The 26,398-nt window shown below is 42.0% G+C and overlaps 1 protein-coding gene across 1 annotated transcript in view; it reads right to left on the reverse strand.

Moving 5' to 3' along the window:
• Positions 1–5,316: 5,316 nt before the first annotated feature.
• The window catches only part of sim2 (SIM bHLH transcription factor 2), a 52,266-nt gene continuing 31,184 nt past the window's right edge, over positions 5,317–26,398 (reverse strand). The window contains exons 5-11 of the mRNA XM_040033715.1: positions 25,906–25,991; positions 21,578–21,777; positions 21,166–21,272; positions 20,727–20,874; positions 20,495–20,648; positions 11,651–11,972; positions 5,317–7,396 (exon numbers count right to left, since the gene is read on the reverse strand). Of these exons, the coding sequence (XP_039889649.1) occupies positions 6,708–7,396; positions 11,651–11,972; positions 20,495–20,648; positions 20,727–20,874; positions 21,166–21,272; positions 21,578–21,777; positions 25,906–25,991 (1,706 nt within the window). The 3' untranslated portion in view covers positions 5,317–6,707. The remainder of the gene's footprint in view (positions 7,397–11,650; positions 11,973–20,494; positions 20,649–20,726; positions 20,875–21,165; positions 21,273–21,577; positions 21,778–25,905; positions 25,992–26,398) is intronic.

Consider the following 26,398-nt stretch of genomic DNA (forward strand, 5'->3'; position numbering starts at 1 on the left):
CTACTCCCACAGAGGCTGATTATCTTGTTAATAGTATTATTATCTTCACTGCATAACTCTGAATACTGTGGGAAAAGTCAGAAGTACTTAACTCTGATAAAACTCTGAAAAAATAGTTTATTTATCTATTTAGAAAAAATACCCTTCATAAACCATCTTACTCTTCATCACTTTAAGAAAAAGATCAACCCTAGGCGTCCCCTCAGCACTGTGGCCAGGCTGACCAAAAGTCTGAACTGCCAACCATTCCTTTAATCTGAACTAGACTTCATGAACTTTTTTAATCATTATATAAAAACATCCATAACCGTAACATTATGCACAGCTGCTTTTAGTAAAATTGATATTACAAGCAAAGCGTTGAATAGACACGCCGGTCCACCGTGTCCAGTCATGCTTTGCTTCTCCAAAACGTGATGTATACACACATGCAGGAGTTGCAGTTAGCTGCGGGAACAGCAGAGGGAGATCATCATAATCACGGGAAAGCATTTAAACAGACATTATTAACACATTTACATGCAAATACATACTAGGAGACTAGCTTCATTGTTTCTGGCTATTAAGGACCCTGGAATGCACTTTATAAGGTTTTTGCTCACTATCGACTTTGTGGATTTAAATATATTACCTCCCCCTGTATTTCCATGACACTGGGTTGGATATTTAGTTAGACTCCTTCGCTCCAGTTTATGTTTCTGAGTTAGTTTTGATTATTACTTCCTCCAAATCATCAATGTGTCTTTTACACCCCGTTCCTACAAGACTCAAAGAAGTCCTGCCATTTATTAATGTTTCAATCTTAAATATGATCACCCTAACTCTATTATTGGGCTACGTACCATAGGTCAAAAAGCAGTATTCAGTATTGTAATTCATTATTATCTGGACATCCTAAAAACTTCCTGAAAAGCCTTCAGTTGATCCAAAATCTTGTAGAAAGAGGAACAGGGACTAGAACGAGAAAGCGTATTTCTTCCATACTGTCGTCCCTTCATTGGCTCCCTATTAAATCCAGAAGCAAATTTAAAATCCTCCTCATCATAGAGCTTGAACAGTTGGTCCCCGTCTTACCTTAAAGACCTCACAGTACCGAGCCTGTCAAACAGAGCACTTCTCTCTCAGACTGCTGGTTTACTTGTGGTTCCCAGGATATTTAAAAGTACAGGGTGGGCCATTTATATGGATACGCCGTAATAACATGGGAATGGTTGGTGATACTAAAGTCCTGTTTGTGGCACATTAGTATATGTGAGGGGGCAAACTCCTCAAGATGGGTGGTGACCATGGTGGCCATTTAGAAGTCGGCCATCTTGGATACAACGTTTGTTTTTTCAATAGGAAGAGGGCCATGTGACACATCAAACTTATTGGTAATGTCACAAGAAAAACAATGGTGTGCTTGGTTTCAACATAACTTTATTCTTTCATGAGTTATTTACAAGTTTCTGACCACTTATAAAATGTGTTCAATGTGCTGCCCATTGTGTTGGATTGTCAATGCAACCCTCTTCTCCCACTCTTCACACACTGATAACAACACCGCAGGAGAAATGCCAGCACAGGCATCCAATATCCGTAGTTTCAGGTGCTGCACATCTCGTATCTTCACACCATAGACAATTGCCTTCAGATGACCCCAAAGATAAAAGTCTAAGCGGGTCAGATCGGGAGAACTTGGGGACCATTCAACTGGCCCATGACGACCAATCCACTTTCCAGGAAACTGTTCATCTAGGAATGCTCGGACTCGGCACCCATAATGTGGTGGTGCACCATCTTGCTGGAAAAACTCAGGGAATGTGCCAGCTTCAGTGCATAAAGAGGGAAACACATCATCATGTAGCAATTTCAAATATCCAGTGGCCTTGAGGTTTCCATTGATGAAGAATGGACCCACTATCGTTGTTCCCCATATACCACACCAAACCATCACTTTTGTTGTTCCAACAGTCTTGGAGGGATCCATCCAATGTGGGTTAGTGTCAGACCAATAGTGGTGGTTTTGTTTGTTAACTTCACCATTCACATAAAAGTTTGCCTCATCACTGAACAAAATCTTCTGCATGAACTGAGGGTCCTGTTCCAGTTTTTGTTTTGCCCATTCTGCAAATTCTGTGCGCCGATCTGGGTCATCCTCGCTGAGATGCTGCAGTAGCTGGAGTTTGTAAGGGTGCCATTTGTGAGTAGCTAATATCCGCCGAAGGGATGTTCGACTAATGCCACTCTCCAGTGACATGCGGCGAGTGCTACGCTGTGGGCTCTTGCTGAATGAAGCTAGGACAGCCACTGATGTTTCTTCATTAGTCACAGTTTTCTTGCGTCCACATTTTGGCAAATCCAACACTGAACCAGTTTCACGAAACTTAGCAAGCAGTTTGCTGACTGTAGCATGAGAGATGGGTGGTCTCGCAGGGTGTCTTGCATTGAAATCTGCTGCAATGACCCGGTTACTGCGTTCACCAGATATCAACACGATTTCGATCCGCTCCTCACGTGTTAACCTCTTCGACGTGTCAATGGCTGTGAACAAAGAGAAACTTGTAAATAAGTCATGAAAGAATAAAGTTACGTTGAAACCAAGCACACCATTGCTTTTCTTGTGACATTACCAATAAGTTTGATGTGTCACATGGCCCTCTTCCTATTGAAAAAACAAAAGTTGTATCCAAGATGGCCGACTTCTAAATGGCCACCATGGTCACCACCCATCTTGAGGAGTTTGCCCCCTCACATATTCTAATGTGCCACAAACAGGACTTTAATATCACCAACCATTCCCATGTTATTACGGTGTATCCATATAAATGGCCCACCCTGTAGAATGCAGAGATGATCGTATGATCGTTGTCCGGTCTTCTTCCTCTAGCCCCCCACCCCGCCCGGAACAGGATTTTCCAGAGGCTTAATATCCAAGTGTCTTCAGGCAATATACTGAACCCTGGGTTTCCTCTAATGTGTGTGTGCGCGCGCGCGTGTTTGTGTGCGTGTGAGTGTGTGTGTTATTAGGTGAGGCTTGTTGGCATTATATGCGTACCAGTCGAGTGTTCCTCTCATGTGGCTGATGTGATCACACGCAGATCTATTTCTTGACTCTTCATTTGTCTCCAGCACTGCTGAGCTCTCCTCTCCAGATGAAGTGGCAGGAAATGTGCAAAGTGGACGCAGCATGTTGCTTTCATGGGACCTCAAAACTTCCTGTATCTCAGACATAACAGGCCATTATGGAAGTCATCATAGTGACACTACTGTAGTGTTGTCGGTTCATTCACAGCATAAACGGACTGGTTCTCTTTGAGATTGCATTTAGATTAGTTTAGTAAAAATGCCAGTGCAGCAACTGCACCATTCAGCCGTATTGTCAACAGGAGTTTGTGATGATGCACACACAGATTTACACTTGATGTGCACAAATTCACCAAAATTGAATCAAAGATCATTTAATCTTTAATCTCCTAGATAAAAGGTCAGTCTTAATTATTTATGACCACTTTATAACACTCCCTTTCTTCCTTCATCCTCCTGTACCATCACAATATTATGAAGGTCATTTCTGTTCTCAGTCCTTTAGCCCACGGGTTCTTGTGTGACAGAAGCAGATATATTAAGTAAAAGGGGTGAAGAGACACCGTTAAGCTGCTGTTGGTGCCAAAAGCCATCTGAAGATTATTAAGCAAATGGCTCTCTGTTGGATCCATACTCTCAACATCCTATTAAACAACTCAAGTCTGCAGGTTGCTGGGGTCAAAATGAAGCGCTCCCTTTTTGTATTAAGTGTGTGACACACATGTACAGCCTCGTCGGTGGACACGCACACACAGTTCAGACCATTAAAGCGCTGTGATGACTCTTCAGAAGGCAGATTTTAAACTGAAGGAAACAAAACCAAAAGAAAAATGACACTTAGCTGCGTGTGGCTTCATTTAAGCACCAAAGTCACTCAGTCTGCTTCGTGTGATCGGTAAATGAACCGATTTTTTTCTCCTCTCAGGAGCTCAGTCTGGGTAGAGCTTTTTTTCTCCTCCTCTCTTGTGTATTTCATAGTTTTTCTCTGACCTGTCTTCCCAATGTGATGTTTGTACAATGTGTATATGGTCGGTAACATGTACATGTAATGATGCAAGTGACAATTGAAGGCATAATAAATCAATCAAAGCGTTTTATACAGCATGCCTCATTCACCCATTCACACAGGCACGATATTCTGCACTTCAGTGCTTTCACACACATTCATTGGAGAGCAACTTTGGGTTTAGTTCCTTGCCCAAGGATATTTGGCATGCAGCCTGGACCTGCCAGGGATCGAACCACTGATTAGCAGATGACCTGCTCTACCTCCTACAGCCAGCCTGTCTGCACGAACGCTAGCTGCTCGTTCAGGACCTATTAGGACTGAAAGGTTTTACACTAGCTCCAGTAAACTAGGCCCTGTTTACTGGTACTCAATCAAGCCCATCGTTGCCATAGTCATGAAATCCTCAGCTGGCAAAAGTAAAATACGGACACTGGGCACGCCTCCTTCACAGAGGTGTGTGTCAATGATTGTTAGCAAAGAAACCAATAACTTCATAAATATCAAGATCATTTTTAAAGCTCTTAGAAAGCTGAAAAATAGGAGTTGTACAAAAATATTTGTGCTTCTCCAAAATGTCCATGTGAAAGTAATAATGGATTGGATTTATATAGCGCTTTTCAAGGCACCCAAAGCGCTTTACAATGCCACTATTCATTCACTCTCACATTCACACACTGGTGGAGGCAGCTACAGTTGTAGCCACAGCTGCCCTGGGGCAGACTGACAGAGGCAAGGCTGCCATATCGCGCCATCGGCCCCTCTGGCCAACACCAGTAGGCGATAGGGTAAAGTGTCTTGCCCAAGGACACAACGACCAGGACAGAGAGCCCGGGGATCGAACTGGCGACCAGCCGGTTACAGATACGCTTCCCAACCCCCTGAGCCACGGTAACCGAGGTAACCAAAAGGAGAAACTGCACATGATGCAGCAGCCTGAACATGTTGTCCTGTGCCTCCACTCTGCACCAGTCTTCAGCAAGCATAACACAACACAAGTCAAATTAATGAGAATACAGTGTAAAAAAAAGTCTGAATACTGTGTTTGAACAGGAAGGGCAGCAATGACCACTCACATTTGTGTTGAGGTGGCAACAGAATATCCACTGGAAAACTTAGTTTGACTTAAAAACGTCTTTAAATTTAGGAGCGCTGAACTTTGTTAAGGACAGATTGTCAATGACCACATAAAGAAAGAGGAAGAACTGATTTGAAAAAATGTTTTATTTTAAAAATAGCTTTATTTATGTAATTTTGATAAATTACAAATGTTACTGACATGCTGGTGTAAAGCAGGTTGATAGTGTGGTACAGTCTGGAATGAAAGTGTTTGGCTAAATTAGCAGTATGCAGTACAAAGTTAGCTCCGGTCAGTAACAGGCTAACTAAACACACCATCAGGAAACAGGAACAAACCAGTCTCTTTCCAAAGCTATACCAGTCCTTGTTTGAATAATATAATATTACAAACCCGGCTTATTACGCTTGACTTTAATTTGATTGCTTTCACAGAAAATTATTGTTTATAAAAAAAAAAGTGCAAAGGATGAAAAAACACAAGCAGACAAACATTAATATTTAGGGTTAAAATGCTGAACACCAGAATACTTATAATAATAATTTTTGGCAAATGTTTTTAGGTTTTTGGTCGTCATTATTCAGCCATAGAATGAGTGTTATCATAAACAAACCAACGTGATTCGATTTATATGAGTAAACCTAACCCTAACCCTGAAACAAGCCCCTGTTAGAAGACAGCTGTTAACAGTGAAATCAAATATCAAGTCTTCTGATTTGTCACAGATTTGAGTTTTGATAGTGTTTCATCCTGTGTTGGTCGTTAACTTATCATATTTTGAGTTTTAACGAATAATTTCAGCTATGCAATAAATATATGAAAATTCACAACACGTCTGCTATGCAGTATTCATGGCAGCACAAGCAAACACAACACAGCTAAAACACAGGCAGACTAAAAACATCAAACTTTACCAGTTTGACAACAAGTTCAAGAGTTACAGAAAATGAAGGTGAACAATGAAATGAGCTGAAGACTAAACTGTTCCCATGGAACCATGGCTGACTGTAACCTACACCCGTTTCCACACCTTGGCTCGTGTGATTAGGTAGGGGGTCCATTGCCCCTCTTGGGGGGGACACTCCCACAAGGCTTAAATCTGTGACTCTCCACAATTTGACCCTAGAACTGAAGAAGCTTCTCGGATGAGAGGTGAAACGTCTTCAAGCAACTTAAAGAAGTCCAGAGGCTTTTCTTTCCGAGCTCCGTAGACTACGATGACCTGGATGACTGAGGCTTCACAGACATGTTCCCATGGAAGTGACACATGGGCAAACACACCTGCTATGAAATGACTGAAGTAACAGTAGTAATATTTGCATTTCAAATATTCTGATCACATGATTCAGACATTATTCCATCTTTAAGTCCTAAGTTTAGGTTAAGATCAAATCATTCATTCATTTATTCCGTAGAAAGTAAATAAAATACTTTCAAACGCTGCATTACTACATATGCTTTACAGAAAAGTTCTAAACCTGTTTTAACATGATGTAATCAGCTGCAGTGTCAGAGCTATGTGTGCAGACACGGATAAAGCCTGCTTCTCTTTCTGGGTCACCTCTCATTCGTGATGATGACAGATGTGCCAGTGCAGTGTGGGGTCTCTCTGTGGCTCTCAGGAGATGAGCTGGAGCTGGGACTCTGGCTAGTACAGTTGTAAGACACCATCTCTTTACCTTGGTAACAATGGCCATCTGTTATATTGCTCAGTGAGGCAAAAGGGGAGGCCTTAATAGGACCAGGTTTGCCCAAGACTTGATGAAAGTTTAAAGACATATATGGAGCTCCTATACCTGTCAGCATTCTTGTGTCGTCTGCAGATCTGGACTGTGGCTCCGTGGCAGCTCCAAACTGCTGCTGGTCGTCAGCAGGTTGATGATATTCTGTAGCAATGTGACTGTAAGGGGTCTCCATCATACAGAGCATCTTCTTCTGCTCAAGCACTATCTGCACAGGGAGCGACTGGCCTATGCCATGCAACAAGCCACCATGCTCACCTTTACCAAGTACCAGGCTGCTGAGCACAGGGCAAGCCAGGGCCCTGTCACCTTTTGCATAATGTTGCATGTCCTGGTTTAAAGCTTTACTCCCCTTTGCGGCATGAGGCTGGGCATGTGGACAAACTTTGCTACGGACGAGTGTGTAATGTTCACAGAATTCGTCCTTTAGCCTGCTGTTTGAAAGAGGGTTCATTCCACTGGGACAATCATCCTGGTACCTACGGTCAGCTGCCAGTACAGGCCCTATTAAAGAGAAGACATGTTCAGAAGTTGGCTTGCACCTTAATTAAAATGACATGAGCACTCTGCTGAATGGCTCCTAAGGAGTTTACAGTGTTATTCATAAGATGTCAGACTGTCAGTGTTTTAATGAATCCACCTATGATGTTATTGACAAATGCATGTTTTCCTGAGCTTGCATTCACTACTGCAACTAAGCTTTAGTTTAACATTCTTCCATTCTGAAAACAACATGAATTGTGTGGACATGAATATGGACTTGCAAGTTAAAGCTACAGCTTTCTGTTGTTGGTGCAAGTGGCAATGCCATTGAAAGCCTATCTGTAACACTGCAGAGATCAAGAGGACCGAATGCATTTCAGAATAGCATCAGCTTTACAAGCTGGCTAACCTGGAAAACACAGAACAATTCAGAAAAACACCAGACTACACCAGACTACAAAAAAATTATTCTGTTGGCTTCAATATGGACTTCCTACTTGTGTTTGTGTAGTCTGGAATTTGTTCAGAACCAGAACTCCAGACCCTCAGTCCTCACTGGACCATTATATTTCAAACAGCTTGTGAAGCCCAACTCCTTTACCACTGCTTTCACCAGTTGCCTCTTCGGGAGAAACTTAACTGCTGTTTCCCTGTGTACAGATTGTTCTGCATAGAGCCAGCAAGCTATTTTGTGTTCTTGGGAGACCTGTTTGTGGGCACCTTTGCCATCAAGCTGCCTCTTCTAAGCCTGGACATGAAGCGATGGAAAAATACATACTTCTAGCTGCTGGGCTCACTCACCCGTCTTCCTGACCTCACAGCGCAGGCTTTTTCTTTTTGGAAAAAAAAGATCTGAATGACAAAATTCATCAACCACTGGGAGGTGGCACGAGCATTCTTTATCCCAAACGGTAGCACTTTAAACTGGTATAAGATATCATAAGCCACAAATGCTGACATCTCACAAACACGTTCTGTCAGTGCTACCTAACAGTACCCTTTCAAAAGATCAACCTTACGTACTTAGCCCTACCCACTTGGTCAATGCAGTCTTCCAGCCGAAGTATGGGGAAAGCATCTGAATTCGTGACATGACTGACCTTCCTAAAATTCACCTTCCAAAAATGATCTGGCCTCCCCTCCTTAGCAGCTAACAGTACAGGTGAGCTCCACGCCCCATCTGCTGGCTCAATCACACCAATCTGGAGCATGTAAAGCACTTCCTCCTTCGCCACCTTCCATTTGTGAGGGGACAGATGATGCGTGTTGTTTGATTGGGACTGCCTCTCCCACATCCACATCATCAACAATCCTATCAGATATTCCAGGTACATCCTGAAATAGCTCAGAATAGCAGTCAACTACCTCCTGCCTCTGGCACTCAGTCAAGTGTTTCAGCTCTTCCGCAAGAGCTGCTCTGGCCTCTGTGTTATATAGTCTGGCATTAACAACCTCAGACCCACATAGCAAGCAGGTCTGGCCCAGATTGGTGTCATGGCAGAGTGTATGTCAACCAGATGTGCGCCATGTCTGACAATGATGGCGCTATTTATGTTCCTTTTTTCCTATTTTAGTTAGAAGATCCAAATGCCATGTTGCAATACTATACTGTTATGGCAGCCAACGTTTCAAATGCAGATTTGACAGGTTTGTGAGTGTACACTTTATCCAAAACCTAGTGAGGGTTTACTCATGTTTGCCAGTGAGTGGCTGTAGCTCAGGAGGTAGAGCAGGTCACCTACTGATTGGAAGCTTAGTGGTTCGATCCCTGGCTCCAACAAGGTCCAACAAAGTCAACCATTATGTGAGCAAAAGGCTCATCCTCAACTGGAAAAAGTTGTAATGGTGTTACTGGGTTAGATACACTTGGCTTTTCGACAACCTGACAAACATGGCAGCGGCACCAAAATAATTTCATATCCTTCCACATACTAGGCCAATATAGGTGTTGGCTAAGTTTCTCCAAGGTTTTCTTTGCAGCCATGTGTCCAAACAATGACGCATGCACCAACTGCAAAACCTCCTGGCGACAACACTTTGGCAAAACGACTTGTTCTGTTGTGGCCCGGTCCTCATCAGCTGGCCTAGAAGGAGGCCTCCACTTCCTGAACAATGTGTCATTGTGAAAATAGTAACACTTTGGCACATCTTTAGCCTCCTGCACTTACTGCTGACCTCATAGCATGTTCCAGGGAAGGATTATTCTGCTGCTTCTGCACCAGAGACTCCCAATTCAGAGGGTCCTCCTCATGTTTTACTCACATGACCTGTTTATCTCTTCTGACGGCTGTGAAGAGCACCCATTCCTGGGTCATCACCTATACCACCACATGCTTTATTCCCATCAACAGATTGCACATCACAGCCATTCCAAGTGCTTAATAGGGAATCAGAGAGGTTAGTAAAAGGGTCGTTCACAGGGGGCCACACATGCAGGAAAAACTTCAGGAAACTCCAGCTCTCTTGTCTTGGGGGAATCCACTGCGTAATCACTGACAGACAGAGCAACTTTAACCCAGGCCACATCATTGGCCATAATCAAATCGATAGATCTAAAGGAGAGATTTGTGACTCTGCTACATTACAAAGCCTGTAACCAGCTCAGATCTCAGGTAAAGCTTGTATACCTGCAGGATCTCATGACCCCTCCTACACCTCGCACAGTGGTGAACTTTGGGAGACAGTGGCCTCAGACATAAATCCATCATATCCCTGTAGTTCATTGAGAGACTCCCGAGCTATTGTTACAGACCTACCGGCCTGGTATTATTTTGCCTTCTTGATAACCAGGGCACTGATTTTTCTTGTGACCTAATTTATGGCGCCAATAACAACGAGGCTCCGCAGGAGAATTCTGGCTCCTACTTTGGAATAGAGCTGATCCACTGGGCTGTTGTATCAAACTCTTTTCTTGTCCTGAGGGTGCCAGGTCCTGCTTCCACCCTGACCATATGGACCATCCTCACTCTATCCTCATTAACTCTCCTCCTCCCCAGACTGACTCCCACCTTAAATCCATGGGCAACTTCATAACAATCGTCCAACTCTGTGGCCTCTGGGGGCTCACAACATCACATTCATTGAGATAAAAGTCAACCTCCCTGGGAGCACTCACTTTAAATTGCTCCAACAACATTAGGTCCTTTAACTTATGATGATGACCAAAAGCCTGAGATGAATTTATCCAACAATGCAAAGCAACTTCCTGTCTATGCCACATATCCAAATAAGACTCACTTGGTTGTCTCCCCAGCTCACGTCACTGCCTGCGGTAAGTTTACGGAACACCTACCATAAGAAGGCGTCATATTTCAAAAGTGGCATCTAGCGCTGCTACTGCTCTGAACCATCAAAGCCCACTTGTCTTCAGGCCACCCACTATCTATAGCAACTTTTTCAAACATCTCAAAAAACACATCAACAGCATCTTCATCAAATGAAGGCATAAAAACACGAGCTCTATTCAGATCGAATCTATCATCACCTTGGCTTCCTTAGCTTTGTTCACCTCTCATTTACCTAATCTCTCCAGGCAAGTCCCTTCCCTCTTTTAACTCTTTCCCTCCTTTTGCTCCATTATTTGCTGTCACTTTTCTCCTCCACCAATTTTCTACGTTGCCTTTGCTCTAACCGCACTTCTGGCCACAAAACCTCCATTAGGTGCAGCGCAATTGCAGGTTTAGCCAGACCTTCCTCCAGCGAAACCTCCTCTTCTCCTGCCAGATCGATCAATTCATCCTTCTTCAACCTCCTGAACTGCTCGCCTTGTCCACCTGTTCCTGATGTCCTCGTTTATAGCCACTATTTAAGGTAGCAACAGGCCCTCAGTCCTCGCTGGACCATTATATTTCAAACAGCTAGTGACGCCTGGCTCCTTTACCACTGTTTTTGCCACTTGCCTGTGAGAGAAAAACTTGCCCGGTTCCCTGTGTACAGATTGTATTGGAGAGACCCTTGCTAGAGAGCGATGAGCTATTGTGTTCTTGGGAGAACATCTTTGTGGAATTGAATTTTTTTTATCACTGTAAATAAAATCACTGAGCTGTAAAAGTGAGTCCTGCCTGCCCAGTGATCCTTGACGCCCAGGCTGCTTCCACCACAAATGGTTTAGTGTTAGGTCCCCACAGTGGCAATTCTACTGAGGTGGTTTTAACAGAAGTGGGGTTGGGTGAGAGTAGTTAAAATATGGTAAAACAAAATCTAGAATATGGAATGTCAGAATGAGATTTAATCATAGAAACCTAGACTATAAATCAAATTAAATAAAAACGTAACCTTTGTATTTGTTGGCTGCTGTGGAGTTGCTGATGTTCCATCCATCAGCCCCTTTACTATGCAGGGAGCCGATGATTTGTTGAGATAGCTGAGAGGAGGGAACTGAGCTGGGCAGCTGGCTCTGAACGTTCAGATGCTGATGATGGGATGGGTAATGGAGAGTCAGATTGTAAGTGGGGCTGCAGGACACCTGAACTCCTTCAGGTCTCAGGTTGGTTCTCGTCTCCCTGCAAGGGGTCATTGGGTACAGGGATCTGTCTTTCAACATCCCCTTTTGTGACGAGCAGTATGAGAGGTCCGGCTGGAAGAGGCGAGGAGCCTTCTGATGTTCATAAAAAATACAGGGAAGGTTATTATCTTAGAATAACACTTTATTTCAGTATTTATCAAAGTAGCTCTGTGAGACAATAAAATATTTGATTATCTTTTTCCTACTAGATCCCTTGTAAGTCAAAAATGGTTTGAATTGGTCTTTGTTCGCTGTAATCATCAGGATCAAAGCTCTTCTGAGTAAAATTCAGCAGAAGCTTAAATGACATCTCAACTTATTCACTGTCGGTGGGTAAAACATTCTGTGTTAGTTCAGAAAGTATTCAGCACTTCATGTGCTTCAGTGTTTGTCATATTCTAAAACTGAATCCTTATTCTAAAAATTCATTTTTCATCTCGAGATTCTACACACAATACCCCATAATGACAACGTTAAAGAAATTGCTTCAAAGTCTTGTAAATTTAGTAAAATTAAAGAACAAATGACTCAGGTGACTGTGTTATTATTGTGCTGTTAGATTTAACTGCTGCTTTTGATACAGTGGATCATAATATTTTAATTTCCCGTTTAGAGCAGTTGGTGGGTATGCGGAGTACCGCACTGCAGTGGCTCAGATCCTATTTGGCAGAGCGAACTTTCTCTGTGAAACTCGGGGAGTTTGTATCCTCTGCTGCTTCTCTTCAATGTGGGGTCCCACAGGGTTCAGTTTTAGGCCCGCTTCTTTTCTCTCTATATCTCCTACCCCTTGGGTCTATTTTCAGGAAACATGGGATTTCTTTCCACTGCTACGCCGATGACTCCCAGATTTATTTCCCACTTAAAAAGATAAATGGCTTCTCAGTAGACCCGCTGCTCAGATGCCTTGATGAAATAAGGGCCTGGATGGCTTTGAATTTTTTACATTTTAATGAACAGAAAACAGAAGTGATGGTTTTTGGTGGCACTTCTGAGGCCACTATTATAGATCTTGGTTCACTGGCACAGTATGTTAAACCAGTCATCACTAATCTGGGAGTTAAAATAGAGGCAAATCTTAAACTTGAAAGCCAGGTCAGAGCTGTTGTAAGATCTAGCTTTTTTCATTTGAGGGAATTAGCCAAAATAAAGCCGTTCTTATCGAAACAGCATTTTGAGACAGTAATCCATGCCTTTGTTACTTCTAGGCTGGATTATTGTAACGCACTTTATTTTGGGGTTAGTGATGCGTCCATTAGGCGCCTGCAGGTTGTGCAAAATGCTGCAGCATGTCTTTTAACTGGAACAAAAAAGTTTGAGCACATTACCCCAATTTTAATTTCACTCCACTGGCTACCTGTACATTTTAGGATTGTTTTTAAAATTCTCTTATTTGCTTTTAAATCTCTTAATGGCCTGCCCCCCCCCCCCCCCCCCCTACCTCTCGGAGCTACTACAACTATATACACCTGCCCGTTCCCTTAGGTCCGCCAATCAGCAGCTCCTTAAGGTACCGAAAACTAAGTATAAATCTAAAGGTGATCGTGCTTTTGCTGTAGTTGCTCCAAAGTTGTGGAATGATCTACCCTTGCATGTAAGGCAGGCCTCTTCTCTCTCTGAATTTAAAAGTCTTCTTAAAACATATTTATTCTCTGAAGCCTTTGGCATTGATTAGAGGGGTTGACTCAATCTGTTTTAACATGTTTCAATTTATTTTAGTTTTTTAGTTATTTATTTTATCTTATCTCATTTTAATTTTCTTTACTTATGCTATTAGCATGTACAGCACTTTGTGAACTCTGGTTTTATGTTAAAGTGCTTTATAAATAAAGGTGGTATGGTATGGTATGGTAACAAAAACATAACACGTACATTATGTACCTGTTGTACATCTTGTTTCCACTGTTCATCTATCAAATGTTTCTACAACTTGATCAGAGTCTACTTGTGGTAAATTCAGTTGATTGGACATTACATGTAATTGGATTGGAAAGTACATGTAACACATTTTAATAGTTGGGATACAGATTTGAATATTTTCATGGGTACTGGACCACTGAACTTGCATTTCTTCACAACCTTAAAATATCAACATGAATAATCACTTACATATATAATACAAAAAACCAATTACATCAACAAAATAATAAACAGAATACACCCCCAGCGGATATGACTCAGCCCACATCTCAAAGTTGTGTGAGTCCAGCAATAAAATCTCTTCTTGTAGAATGTGCAAAGGAGCAGTGAAGTGCAACTCTGTCCTGAGACTAAAGTAGAATTTGTAAAGTTCATGGCTTGTCCAAAGAATTTCAGTTTCTTCTCAGATCAATCATCTCAACAAATCCTGGAGGGGTGACTCGCCATCTTTGGACTGGTACACCCAAAAAACCTGAGAAAAGTAAACAACAAAACGGGTTCTCCTGAACCCTCAAATAGGCGAGGGTGCGGCGTCATAGCACAACCAGAAGAATCCCAGCAATAATAAAACTCTCCTCCAACTAAACAACAGTTGCCTGGCAGCTTGTTTCCTTAGCAAAATCCGACTAAAGAGGCAACAACGTTTCTCACTCAGAGGACCTCACTTTTTTTCTCCCCTCTCTTCTTGGTCTCCGTAGCTGCTTCAGGTAAAATGCAAGGAGGCAGTACTCCCAAACTGTGTACTTTACAGACCATTGGGACATCATAAACACCGGCTCTTCAGTTATTTAAAAAATAATTTTACTTAATTAAACTTGATAATGAAAAAAAAAGTCAACCTCAATGATAATGCACTGAAACCCTTAGTAACTAGGGTTACACCCACACCTGTCTATGTAAGGTCCCACAGTTGACAGTGCATGTCAGAGCACAAACCAAGCCATGAAGTCCAAGGAATTGTCTGTAGAACTCCAAGACAGGGTTGTACCGATGCAAGGGTCAGTCTGACAGAGCTCCGCTTGATCTGTGGAAAGAGGAGACCTTCCAGACAACCATTTCGGCGGCACTCCACCAATCAGGGCCTGTATGGTAGAGTGGTCAAGGTGGCCATTCCTCATTAAAAGGCCCATGACAGCTAACTTGGAGTTTGCTAAACAGCACTAGAAGATTGTCAGACCATAAGAAAAAACATTCTCTGGTCTGACACGACAAAGACTGAACTTTCTAGTGTCATGTCTGGAGAAACCAGGCTCCGCTCATCACAAATCCGTACAGTGAAACTTGGTGGCAGCATCATGTTCTGGGAATTCTTTTCATCACCAGGAACTGGGAGACTGTAATATAACCACTGTGTGGCATGCAGCCAGGAAGTGGACCCCAAAGCAGGACTTGTCATAAGACAAGACTTAAATTTATAACAACTGGCAACTGACAGAGCAACAAAAACAATAGTGGAGCAGGACAGGAGCAAAATGATCAGAAACTGGGACTAGAGGTAGGCACAAACCTGGGTTTCTAAATATGAGGAAAACGAAATGCAGAAATAATACCTAAAACTCCAAATGCTGGGTCCCAGTCCCAGGATCAAGACCGAGATTAGTCAAGGTTGAGGGAAAGATGAATGCAGCAGTGTGCAGCAGTGAAGAGTTGCTGTAGCACAGCTGGTAAAGCAGGTCGCCTACTAATCAGAGGGTTGGTGGTTCAATTCCAGTCTGTATGCCAGACTAGGGCAAAATACTAACCCCAATTTAGAGTCTGAATGTGTGTGAATGTTAGGAGTACTGACATAGAAAAAAGTAATTGGGTAAATGGGTGATTAAGGCAAGTTGTGCTCGTAGTGGAAAAGTACTATATAAGAACCAGTCCAGTTGTTATTTGCAAACATCCTTGATGCTTCAATCTTAAGTACAGTCCCGATCAAAAGTTTAGGACCACTTGATAAATGGCAAAAACTCGTATTTTTAACATGGATCTTAGCAAGTTGTTAAGATCCAGCATTGCAAACTATGAGTTTTTGCCATTTTTCAAGTGGTCTTAAACTTTTGATCAATCCATCTCTAATAATGGGCTACATACAACAGACCTTTGAGGTGGCAGAAATTATGGCTTATTTGAGGAGTTTCATTCAGGTTTCAGAGCTCATCACAGCACAGAAACAGCTTTAGTGAAGGTTACAAATGATCTTCTTATGGCCTCTGACAGTGGACTCATCTCTGTGCTTGTCCTGCTAGACCTCAGTTTAGCACGATATTTTTTTTACATAGATTAGAGCAATTCAATTCTGTTCAGTTCAGTTTATTTTATATATTCCCAAATCACAACAGCAGCCGCCTCAAGGTGCTCTATATTGTAAAGTACTGACTATGTATTTATACACCACTCTGCATTTAATCATTATTTATTATTAATCTCTGGCTCGCTTCCACACTGTGCCTTTTATCCCATCTTCCTCCCATCATCCCTAACTGGTCGTTTCAGATAGCCACCCCTCTTTAAACCTTGTTCTACTTGTGGTTTCTTCCTTTTAAGAGTTTTTCCTTCCCACTGTCGCCAGGTCCTGGGTTATAAAGGTCATCTCATTGTTGTGGTTTTCTCTGTATTATTATAGAATCTTAACCTTCCAGTATAAAGTGCCTTGAGGTTACTGTTGTTGTGATTTGGTTCTATATACATAAAAATGGATTTAAGGGAATTTAATAACCTGCCCCAGAGCTTCCAACACAGCAATAACCTTAAGCACACAGCCAAGATAACAAAGAAGTGTCTTTGGGACAACTATGTGAATGTCCTGAAGTGGCCCTGCCACTGCACAGACTTGAACCTGAGTGAACATCTTTGGAGAGATCTGAAAATGGCACCAATGCTCTGCATCCAACCTAATGCAGCTTGACAGGTCCTGCAAAGAAGAATGGAAGAAACTCCCCCAAAATAGGTTTGCCAGACTTGTTACATCTCACAAAGATATGAGTGTGTCATTGCTGCCACAGGTGTTTCAACAAAGTACTGAGCAAAAGCTATGAATACTCTTGTTCATCTGAATCTTTATTTGTTTATTAATTAATTTCTATTTGTGTTATTTCAGTTATTACATTATATGTAGTATAGTATGATGATGTATAAGGCAAGACAGGCAAGACAAAAAATAATATAGAGGCTATATTTAAAAATAAATAAATAAATACAATAAAAATATAACAAAAAATCCTCCAAACATACAGCACCTGGAACACAAAAATTAGAAAATACTCGGCTACCTATAGTGAGAGAGAGAGAGAGAGAGAGAGAGAGAGAGAGAGAGAGAGAGATAGAGTGTGTGTGTGTGTGTGTGTGTGTGTGTGTGTGTGTGTGTGTGTGTGTGTGTCTTTATCACACATATACTTGATGTGTGATCATATACTTGATAATGAGGGTGGGAAGCTGTAGCGATGCCCCCAAAAACCTGGAAGGAGAAAGAGATGGAACCAGGACAACTGTGCCATCCACGGCCCCCAAGAGTACCAAAGACTCAATGCCAAACATTTTTCGTACATAGGCTGTGAATACTTGTACATGTTATGGTTTTGTTCTTTTTATTTTTAAGAAATCTGCAAAAATTCAAAGCAAATGTTTTGGACTTTGTCATAATGGGGTATTGTGTGTATTTTTTGAGGTCAAAACTAATTTAATCCATTGCAGAATAAGGCTGTATCATGACAAAATGTGGAAGAAGTAGAATGCTTTCCAGATGGTAAATGGCCTGTATTTGTATAGCGCCTTATAGCGCCCTAAGGACCCCAAAGCGTCATCCTGTCATCCACCCATTCATACACTGGTGATGGTAAGCTACATTGTAGCCACAGCCACCCTGGGGCACACTGACAGAGGCGAGGCTGCCGGACACTGGCGCCACCGGGCCCTCTGACCACCACCAGTAGGCAATGGGTGAAGTGTCTTGCCCAAGGACACAACGACCGAGACTGTCCACTGTTGATATCCTCCTCTGCTCCCCTTCATGTGGGGTCCCACAGGGCTCCGATTTAACACCCTCACCCCAGCCCACCGCCTTTCACCCAGGGCAACTCCAGACTGAGACAGAGTCCAGCCCCTCTCAAAGAGACTGGTTCCAGAGCCCAAGCCATGCTTTGAGGTGAGCCCGACTATATCTAGTTGCTACCTCTCAACTTCACGCACTGACTCTGGCTCCCTCCCTGCAAGAGGGGACATCCCATGTTGGAAATGCTAGTCTTGGTAGCTACGGCATCTCCTGTGCATGGTGGGCCAACAGGAGGATGGGCCCATGTTCCTTTTCGGGCTGTGCCCGGCCAAGCCTCATGGATTAAGGGCCAGCCACTAGACACTCAACCTCGGGCACCCTCCACAGGCCTGGCTCCAGGGCAGGGCACCAGTAACCATATCGCTGGCAGGGTGAACTGTTCCCTTGATCTTATACTCAGAGTGTTTTGAATAGTTCTTTATCTGGTCCTTCACCCAGGACCAATTTGCCATGGGAGACCGTACTGGGGGCAAAAGCCCCCCAACAACATAGCCGCCGGGATCCCTGGTACTCACAAACCCCTCCACCAAATCAAGATAGCGATTCACAGAGGAGATTGGCAGACTGGGGTGGTGGTTCCCATCTTTGAGAAGGGGGACCCGAGGATGTGTTTCAACTATAGGGGAATCACAATCCTAACCCTCCCTGTGAAAGTCTTTGCCAGGGTGCTGGAAAAGAGAGTCCATCTCTTAGTCAAATCTCGGACACAGGAGTAACAATGCGGTTTTTGTCCTGGTCATGGAACACTGGACCAGCTCTTTGCCCTCTCAAGGATATCTGAGGGTGCATGGGAGTTTGTCCAAACAGTATACATGTGTTTTGTGGACTTGGAGAACTCATTTGACCATGTCCCTCAGAGTGTCCTATGGGAAATGCGGGAGTATGGGGTGTCTGGCCCAACAACTGTTGCAAGAGCTTGGTCCACATAGCTGGCATTAAGTCGGACCAACTTAGGCGATGTACTCAGCCAGGCCTGCCCTTTGTCACAGATTATGTTCGCACTTTTTATGGACAGAATTTCTAGACTTAGCCAAGTGGCGGAAGGTTTTCATTTGGGTGGTCTCAGAATCTCATCTCTGCTTTTCGCAGATGATGTGGTTCTGTTCTTCATCAGGTGATGGCCTCCAACTCGCACTGGAACAGGTGGAAGCTGACTGTGAAGCCGTGGGAATGAGAATCAGCACCTCCAAATCTGAGGCTAACGTCTTCAGTCAGAAAAGGATGGGTCAGGGAGGAGTTCCTGCCCCAATTGGAGAAGTTTAAGTATGTCAGGGTCTTCTCTTCTTAGGCTGCTGCTCCCACATTTCAGCCCTGGATAAGTGGAAGAAGATGGATGGATGGATGGATGGGAGAAGAGAGCAGGAGATTGACAGATGGATTGGAGCTGCAACTGCACTGATGTGGCTATATCGGTCCATCGTGGTGAAGAGAGAGCTGAGTGTAAAAGCGAAGCTCTCAATTTACCAGTTGACCTACAACCCTTCCCTCATCTGTGGTCACGAGCTGTGGGTAGTGACTGAAAGAACGAGATCGCGGATACAAGCAGCAGAAATGGGCTTCCTCTGAAGGGTAGCTGGCCTCTCCCTTACAGATAGGATAGGGTGAGGAGTTCGGCCATCCGGGAGGGGCTCAGAGTAAAGCCGCTGCCCCTCCACATCGCAAGGAGCCAGTTGAGGTGGTTCGGGCATCTGACAAGGATGCCTCCTGGGCACCTCCTGGCTGAGTTGTTCTGGGCATGTCCCACCAGGAGGAGGCCCCGGGGCAGACCCAGGACACTTTGGAGAGATTATATCTCTCGGCTGGCCTGGGAATGCCTTGGTGTTCCCCCAGACATGCTGGAGGAGGTGGCCGGGGAGAGGGAGGCCTGGTCTTCTCTTATTAGGCAGATGCTGTACCGGTCCATTGTGGTGAAGAGAGCTGAGTGTAAAAGCGAAGCTCTCAATTTACCGGTCGATTTACGTCTCTACCCTCACCTATGGTCACAAGCTGTAGGAAGTGACCGAAAGAACGAGTTCGTGGATAGAAGCGGCGGAAAGGCCTTCTCCAATGGGTGGGTGGCCCTGAGGAGTTCGGCCATCCGGCAGGGGCTCAGAATAGAGCTGCTGCTCCTCCACATCGAAAGGAGCCAGTTAAGGTGGTTCGGGCATCTGACAAGGATACCTCCTGGCCCCCTTTTGGGTGAGTCCCACTGGGAGGAGGCCGGGCAGCATGTCCCAGGACATGCTGGAGCGATTATATCTCTTGGCTGGCCTGGGAATACCTTGGTTTTATCCTGGGCAAGCTGCAGGAGGTGGCCGGGGAGACGGAGGTCTGAGCTTCTCTGTTTAAGCTGCTGCCCCTGCCACCCGATAAGTGAAAGAAGATGTATGGATGTTCTATTTTTACGCTTGTATGAGCAGATATGTGTTGTTATTGTTTGTTTGTTTTTTACTGTGTCTTATATTTATTCTACTGTAGACCACTTTGGTCCTTTCTGGTTGTTTTAAAGTGATTTAAAAGTAAAGTTGGTATGGTGGCTCACACAAACACAGTTTCCCTAGTTTTGTAGTTTGCAATATTAATATTTCTGTAATGAAACTGATATATTATTTAGGTAGGAAATATTTCATTTATTTCTATATTTCTCTGGAATCTTAATAATTTCTAGGTCACGTGGAAGTCCTACCTCAAGATAGGGAGCTTCTCTTAGTTTGGTCTTCATCTTGACTGCTTTGGTTCTGAATTGTCTGCTGTGGTCCTGAGAGGAAGTGAGACTTACACCACACTTAGTGACTTGACTCTGATCTTCAGATAACTGTAGTTCCTTGCTTTCAATGTCACTGTGTACAATAAAACAGGTATATAGTCTGCATTGTTTCATGCAGGTTTTACATTTTAGAAGGAGGCTGCTGACTCACGTGAGGACGTAGTTCACACTGACAATACAGTGAGGTCTGGATGAACGGCTGTTGTGGACAATGGTGGCGTAACTCTGCACCCATACCCAACCTCCATGCTTTGATAGCAAGCGGTAATACTTGGTGGTGACCTGACCCTTCACCAGCACTGTAGTAAACACAGAGATAAACTGGTCAAATCTCCCTATGTAATTATCTTTAGGTTAGTTCTTTTAATTTAGTTAGCATCTAAAATTATTATTTATTTGTCAGTAACCATGCACAACAACATTGTACCAGATTGAACTACTTTTCATCCTCAAGGCAAATACACACAACATTAATCAAGCTATAAATGCAAAATACAAATCAAAGACAATGTTTTAAACTCCTCACAAATGTTCACACATAAGTCACTCCATCCTCCCCCATAAATACCACTGAAAATATTTAAACTTACATAAATGATGAGCGTATCGTAGATGGAAAATGTCACAGGCATGAACGTGGTGGTAAAGAGTCTTGTCTATCAGGTCCTGAGGCTCGTAGCCTGTCAGCTCTGCCACCCTGACTCCCCAGGAAAGAATAACAGGTCAGGGCTGATTTGAACATTCATATTTGGAAGTGAATCATAATGTTCATTTAACAGCCCTAAAATGTTTTAAAATAGCTTTTTGTTAAGCTTATATACCAATATTTTTTTAAAGTGAATATCGTTTAAATTGCTTAATGTATTATACCTGCGTTAATCCTTATTACTAGATTTATCCTTACGTTGCTCATTTATTGTGACGATGAGTTTTAACAGGTGACAGAATATCATAATGTCATGATTTTCCTTTATCTACCCACCTTCTCAACATGTCTCCTACCTCATGTCCAAAAAGATGAGCTTGAAGTCCAGGCTGGCTCTGAACATGAACATGTTACTATGGAGTTTGATCTCAGTGATACCACTGGGAGGCAGGGAGTGTCCAACTGCTACCAGGCCCATAGTCTGATAGCATGATTCATAGAGCACCATGTCCACCATGTACTGACGCACTTTCAGGTAGCCACTGCAGTGGATGACCTGGGAAACAATGGTAGGAAACAAACGTCAATGCATTCTAAAGGAGCTGGGACTTTTCCAAAACAAACTTCATTGTTTAACCAAGTAGCACTTTATGAAAAAACTTTTATAGGATTAAATTTTGACAGTTAAACTATCATTTAACAAACCATAATGTTCAAATCACAGTCACCCAGATTCCACTGTGAAATGCAGCTTTCGTATTTGCGTGCATTTCATGTGGATCACATGCTCCTTTTTGTCAGATCTGATCTGGGCTCTAGAGAGGATGCTCAAGAAATATGTGTGCCACAGATGCACTGATTGTGCCCCTTTTAAGTTAACTTCTCAGACATACAGTATCTCAAAAATGAAATGTGTTCATTTAACAATTAAAAAACAACCCTCCTGTGCCTCTCCAATAGTAGTAGCAATAATGGTAATAAATATTTAATATTTTCAATATTTTAATATGTAAATATTTCAATTTTACTTCTATATTACTATAATATAAATTTTATAATATTTTTATAAAATGTAATTATTCAAATTATCAGAATAATAATAATTAGGGTGATCCGAAGGGCCAGCTCTGTTCTAGGATGCCCTCTGGACCCAGTGGAGGTGGTGAGTGACAGGAGAACGGCGGCTAAGCTGTCATCCCTGATGGACAACATCTCCCACCCCATGCAGCAGACTGTGACAGCACTGAGCAGCTCCTTCAGTGGGAGACTGCGGCACCCACGGTGTGGGACGGAGAGATTTCGCAGGTCTTTCCTCCCCACTGCTGTCAGACTCCATAATAAAGACTTTAACTGATCAAGCACACACATCCATACATATGCAATAATACTAAGTGCAATAATCCTTTCTGTCATCGTTGTATTTTTACTCAGTTGTATATAGTATTTGTATTTGTATTCTATTTTTATCTTATTGTATATTTATTTTATTTTATTCTATTCTGTACAGTTGTGTACTGTATTTATTCTTATTGTATTCTAATTTTTGCGTCATAACTTTTGCACTGTCCACTCCTGCTGTGACAAAACAAATTTCCCACGTGTGGGACTAATAAAGGTTATCTTATCTTATCTTATCTTAATATTGAAGTATAGAATTACAGCTTTAATTTAAGGGGTTTAATAAAATGATACATGCACTGGTACTGAAATAGCACTTTTATATAGCACCTCATCTAAATACACAAAGTGCTGTCTTACTACAAGCCTTATTCACACACACACACACACACACACACACACACACACACACACACACACACACACACAGGAAAGTGCTTTTAACCTAACACATGCCTCCTCCACGACTCCTCCAGGCTGCATACCCTTGGGAACTATACTGGAACCCGAGTTGCCCTTGATGCATCCATTGCAGTGTAAATGAGTGTCAGAATGTTTGACATTCATGCACTCCTTACATAGAAAACAGCAGTTTTTTGAATTAATGAGTAAGCTTATAATTAACTGTTTGTTTAGCATTTACATGCATGTGGACATTGGAGCACTTCGCTCTCACACTGCAGGCCTACTTGTTGTTCCTAGAGTATTTAAAAGTAGAATGGGAGGCAGAGCCTTCAGTTTTCAGGCCCCTCTTCTGTGGAACCAGCTTCCAGTTTGGATTCAGGAGACAGACACTATCTCTACTTTCAAGATTAGGCTTCAAACTTTCCTCTTTGCTAAAGCATATAGTTAGGGCTGGACCAGGTGACCCTGAATCCTCCCTTAGTTATGCATGTTTCGTATTCACTCACCTTTTTCACTCACTATGTATTTATACATCACACTGCATTTAATAATTCATTATCATTAATCTGGCTCTTTTCTGCAGCATGTCTTTTGTCCAGTCTCCCTCCCCTCGCCTCCAACTGGTAGATGGCTGCCTCCCTAAGCCTGGTTCTACTGGAGGCCTCTTCCTGTTAAAATTGAGGTTTTCATTCCTACTGTTACCAGGTGCTTGCTCATAGAGACAAAATAGGACAAAAAGTGTGCTTTAAAGTTCCCTGGAGCTTGTGTGCTATAGCATACTACAAAAGCAATCCAAGAGTTTTGCAAGGCAAGAAAATTGAATATATGTTAATGGAAAGTAAGTCATCTGATTTCAAGCAAAAAGAGCATTGCTTTCAATAAGTTCAGATGAAACTGAAGGCAGAGAGACCCACAAACAAAAAGCCAATGAAGGCAGCTGGAGTAAAAACCTGACAGAGTATCTCAAGGGACTAGACAGAGCATTTATTGATGTACATGCGGACATGGGTTTTCATCCAAGCATTAAAGACACAAACACACAATGTGTGCGGTGTGTCTGTGAACAATCTATACACTGAACTGTATTCAAAACACCATGAACATTCAAGTCAGTTAGTCAATCAGTAAATCTATTACAAAGGACGGGGGTCTTTGTTTTTCGTTAAAAAAAAATATGCTAAAAAAAGGACTGGAAAATCATCAATAGGAAAAGGGAAAATTATTTTCATGTCACAAAGGTATGGGGCGCCGTTTGTAAAGTGAAACATGCTGAAATTAACGGCAACATTTTTCCACATTTAGCTCAAAACAAGTCATTTTTTACAACATTTAGTAAAATATTTGTAACTTTTCATATTTAAAACAGAATTTTAAATGTTAAATCTAAATGTTAAATATTCAATCTAAATGTTAAATGTTAAATCTAAATATTATATTTAAATCTAAATCTAAATGTTAAATCTAAATGTTAAATGTTAAATCTAAATGTTAAATGTTAAATCTAAATATTATATTTAAATCTAAATCTAAATGTTAAATCTAAATGTTATATTTAAATCTAAATGTTAAATGTTAAATCTAAATATTATATTTAAATCTAAATATTAAATGTTAAATCTAAATATTATATTTAAATCTAAATCTAAATGTTAAATCTAAATGCTAAATGTTAAATGTTAAATCTAAATGTTTAGGCTAACATGCAAATTTATTGCACGGATCAGCGGAAATACCAAAATAAAAGCTTTCCGAAAACCTCCGGTGCAAAAGTGTGCCGGTAGTGGTCAGACACGTTCTCACTCCCAAAGCGTAATAATTTTCGCTAGGTGACAAATTGTCAACATTTTATGCTTTCGGGTACCCAACACGTTCCTAAATTACGGCAACGGAAAAAGGAGAGCACGTGAGAACCGTTTGGACTCAATCTACACGTTCGTTCATTTTCTAAAAATCGCTTTGGAAAACACTATTTTACGTCATTTAACTGCTAGTAAAGGTTAGGAATAAGGTTATAGTTAGATAAGGTTAGGTTTAGGGCTGGAACACATGGCTGGAATGTCATTCCACTGGAATTCAGCCATAACCCGACCATGAGAAAGCACGTCCGGCGATTTAGCTGAAAACATCGGAAGATCCGTTTTGTCGGCCATCCAAAGGTTTAGCAGTAGTGCACTCTTAGCAGCTGCAGTCTCCACTTCACAATCGCTGCAGCACATGTCCAGCAAAATCGCTGGACATGCTCGTAGGCAAGAAGTGAAGCAGCACATGGCGGGGAGAAGCGAGGAAGAGAACAGACACAATTTTGCACCGGAGGTTTTCGGGAAGCTTTTATTTTGGTATTTCCGTTGATCCGTACAATACATTTGCATATTAGCCTAAACATTTAGGTTTAACATTTAACATTTAACATTTAGATTTAACATTTAACATTAGATTAATATTTAACATTTAGATTTAACATTTAACATTTAGATTTAATATTTAACATTTAGATTTAACATTTAACATTTAGATTTAAATATAACATTTAGATTTAACATTTAACATTTAGATTTAATATTTAACATTTAGATTTAACATTTAACATTTAGATTTAAATATAATATTTAGATTTAATATTTAACATTTAGATTTAATATTTAACATTTGATGAAAAGTTACAAATATTTTACTAAATGTTGTAAAAATTTACTCGAAAAAATATGTTTTTGTAAGGTTTTGAGCTAAATGTGGAAAAATGTTGCCGTTAATTTCAGCATGTTTCACTTTACAAACGGCGCCCCATACAAAGGAACCAAGATAGGAAGAAATTAGAAACAAACGCACCCACTGAACTTTGGTGTCCTTGTTGGCAGATTTGTCATCCACTGGCTTTACATACCTTATATCCTCCACATGTCAGCCCTGCATTTCGTTTGGCAAGAACACACTTCATCCTCAAGAAGAAGGACCGCTCAATTTCATACTCTGTCAAGAAACAGACAAAAAATAGTTCAGAGGCATTACGCGTGTTATATTATTTATATTATGTTCCATTTTTAACACTTCTTCAACAACTTCCATTTCTCACCCAGTTGCCACTGCACAACCTTACCATAATCCTGTCCAAAAGCTCTGGGACAAGAGTTTCTTAGGAGTACAGTACAGTAAAAAATTGGGGTGGGGGTGGAATGCTCTTACGAAAGCTTTCTTTGTCTTTAAGCAGTTTACAGGAATAGTGTCCAGGCTTGCAGGTTTGTGGAAAGACATCCAAAGCACAGCTTTGGATGGTGGATGGTGGCTACTTTGTGTTCCATTCTCGATCACACTGCTTCAGTAATACTGAAGTCCGGGATCTGGAGAGGCCAATCCATAGCTGGTGGTCTTTCGTTGTC

Source organism: Simochromis diagramma, unplaced genomic scaffold, assembly GCF_900408965.1.
Source record: "Simochromis diagramma unplaced genomic scaffold, fSimDia1.1 OVJJ01000721.1, whole genome shotgun sequence".
NCBI lineage: Eukaryota > Metazoa > Chordata > Actinopteri > Cichliformes > Cichlidae > Simochromis > Simochromis diagramma.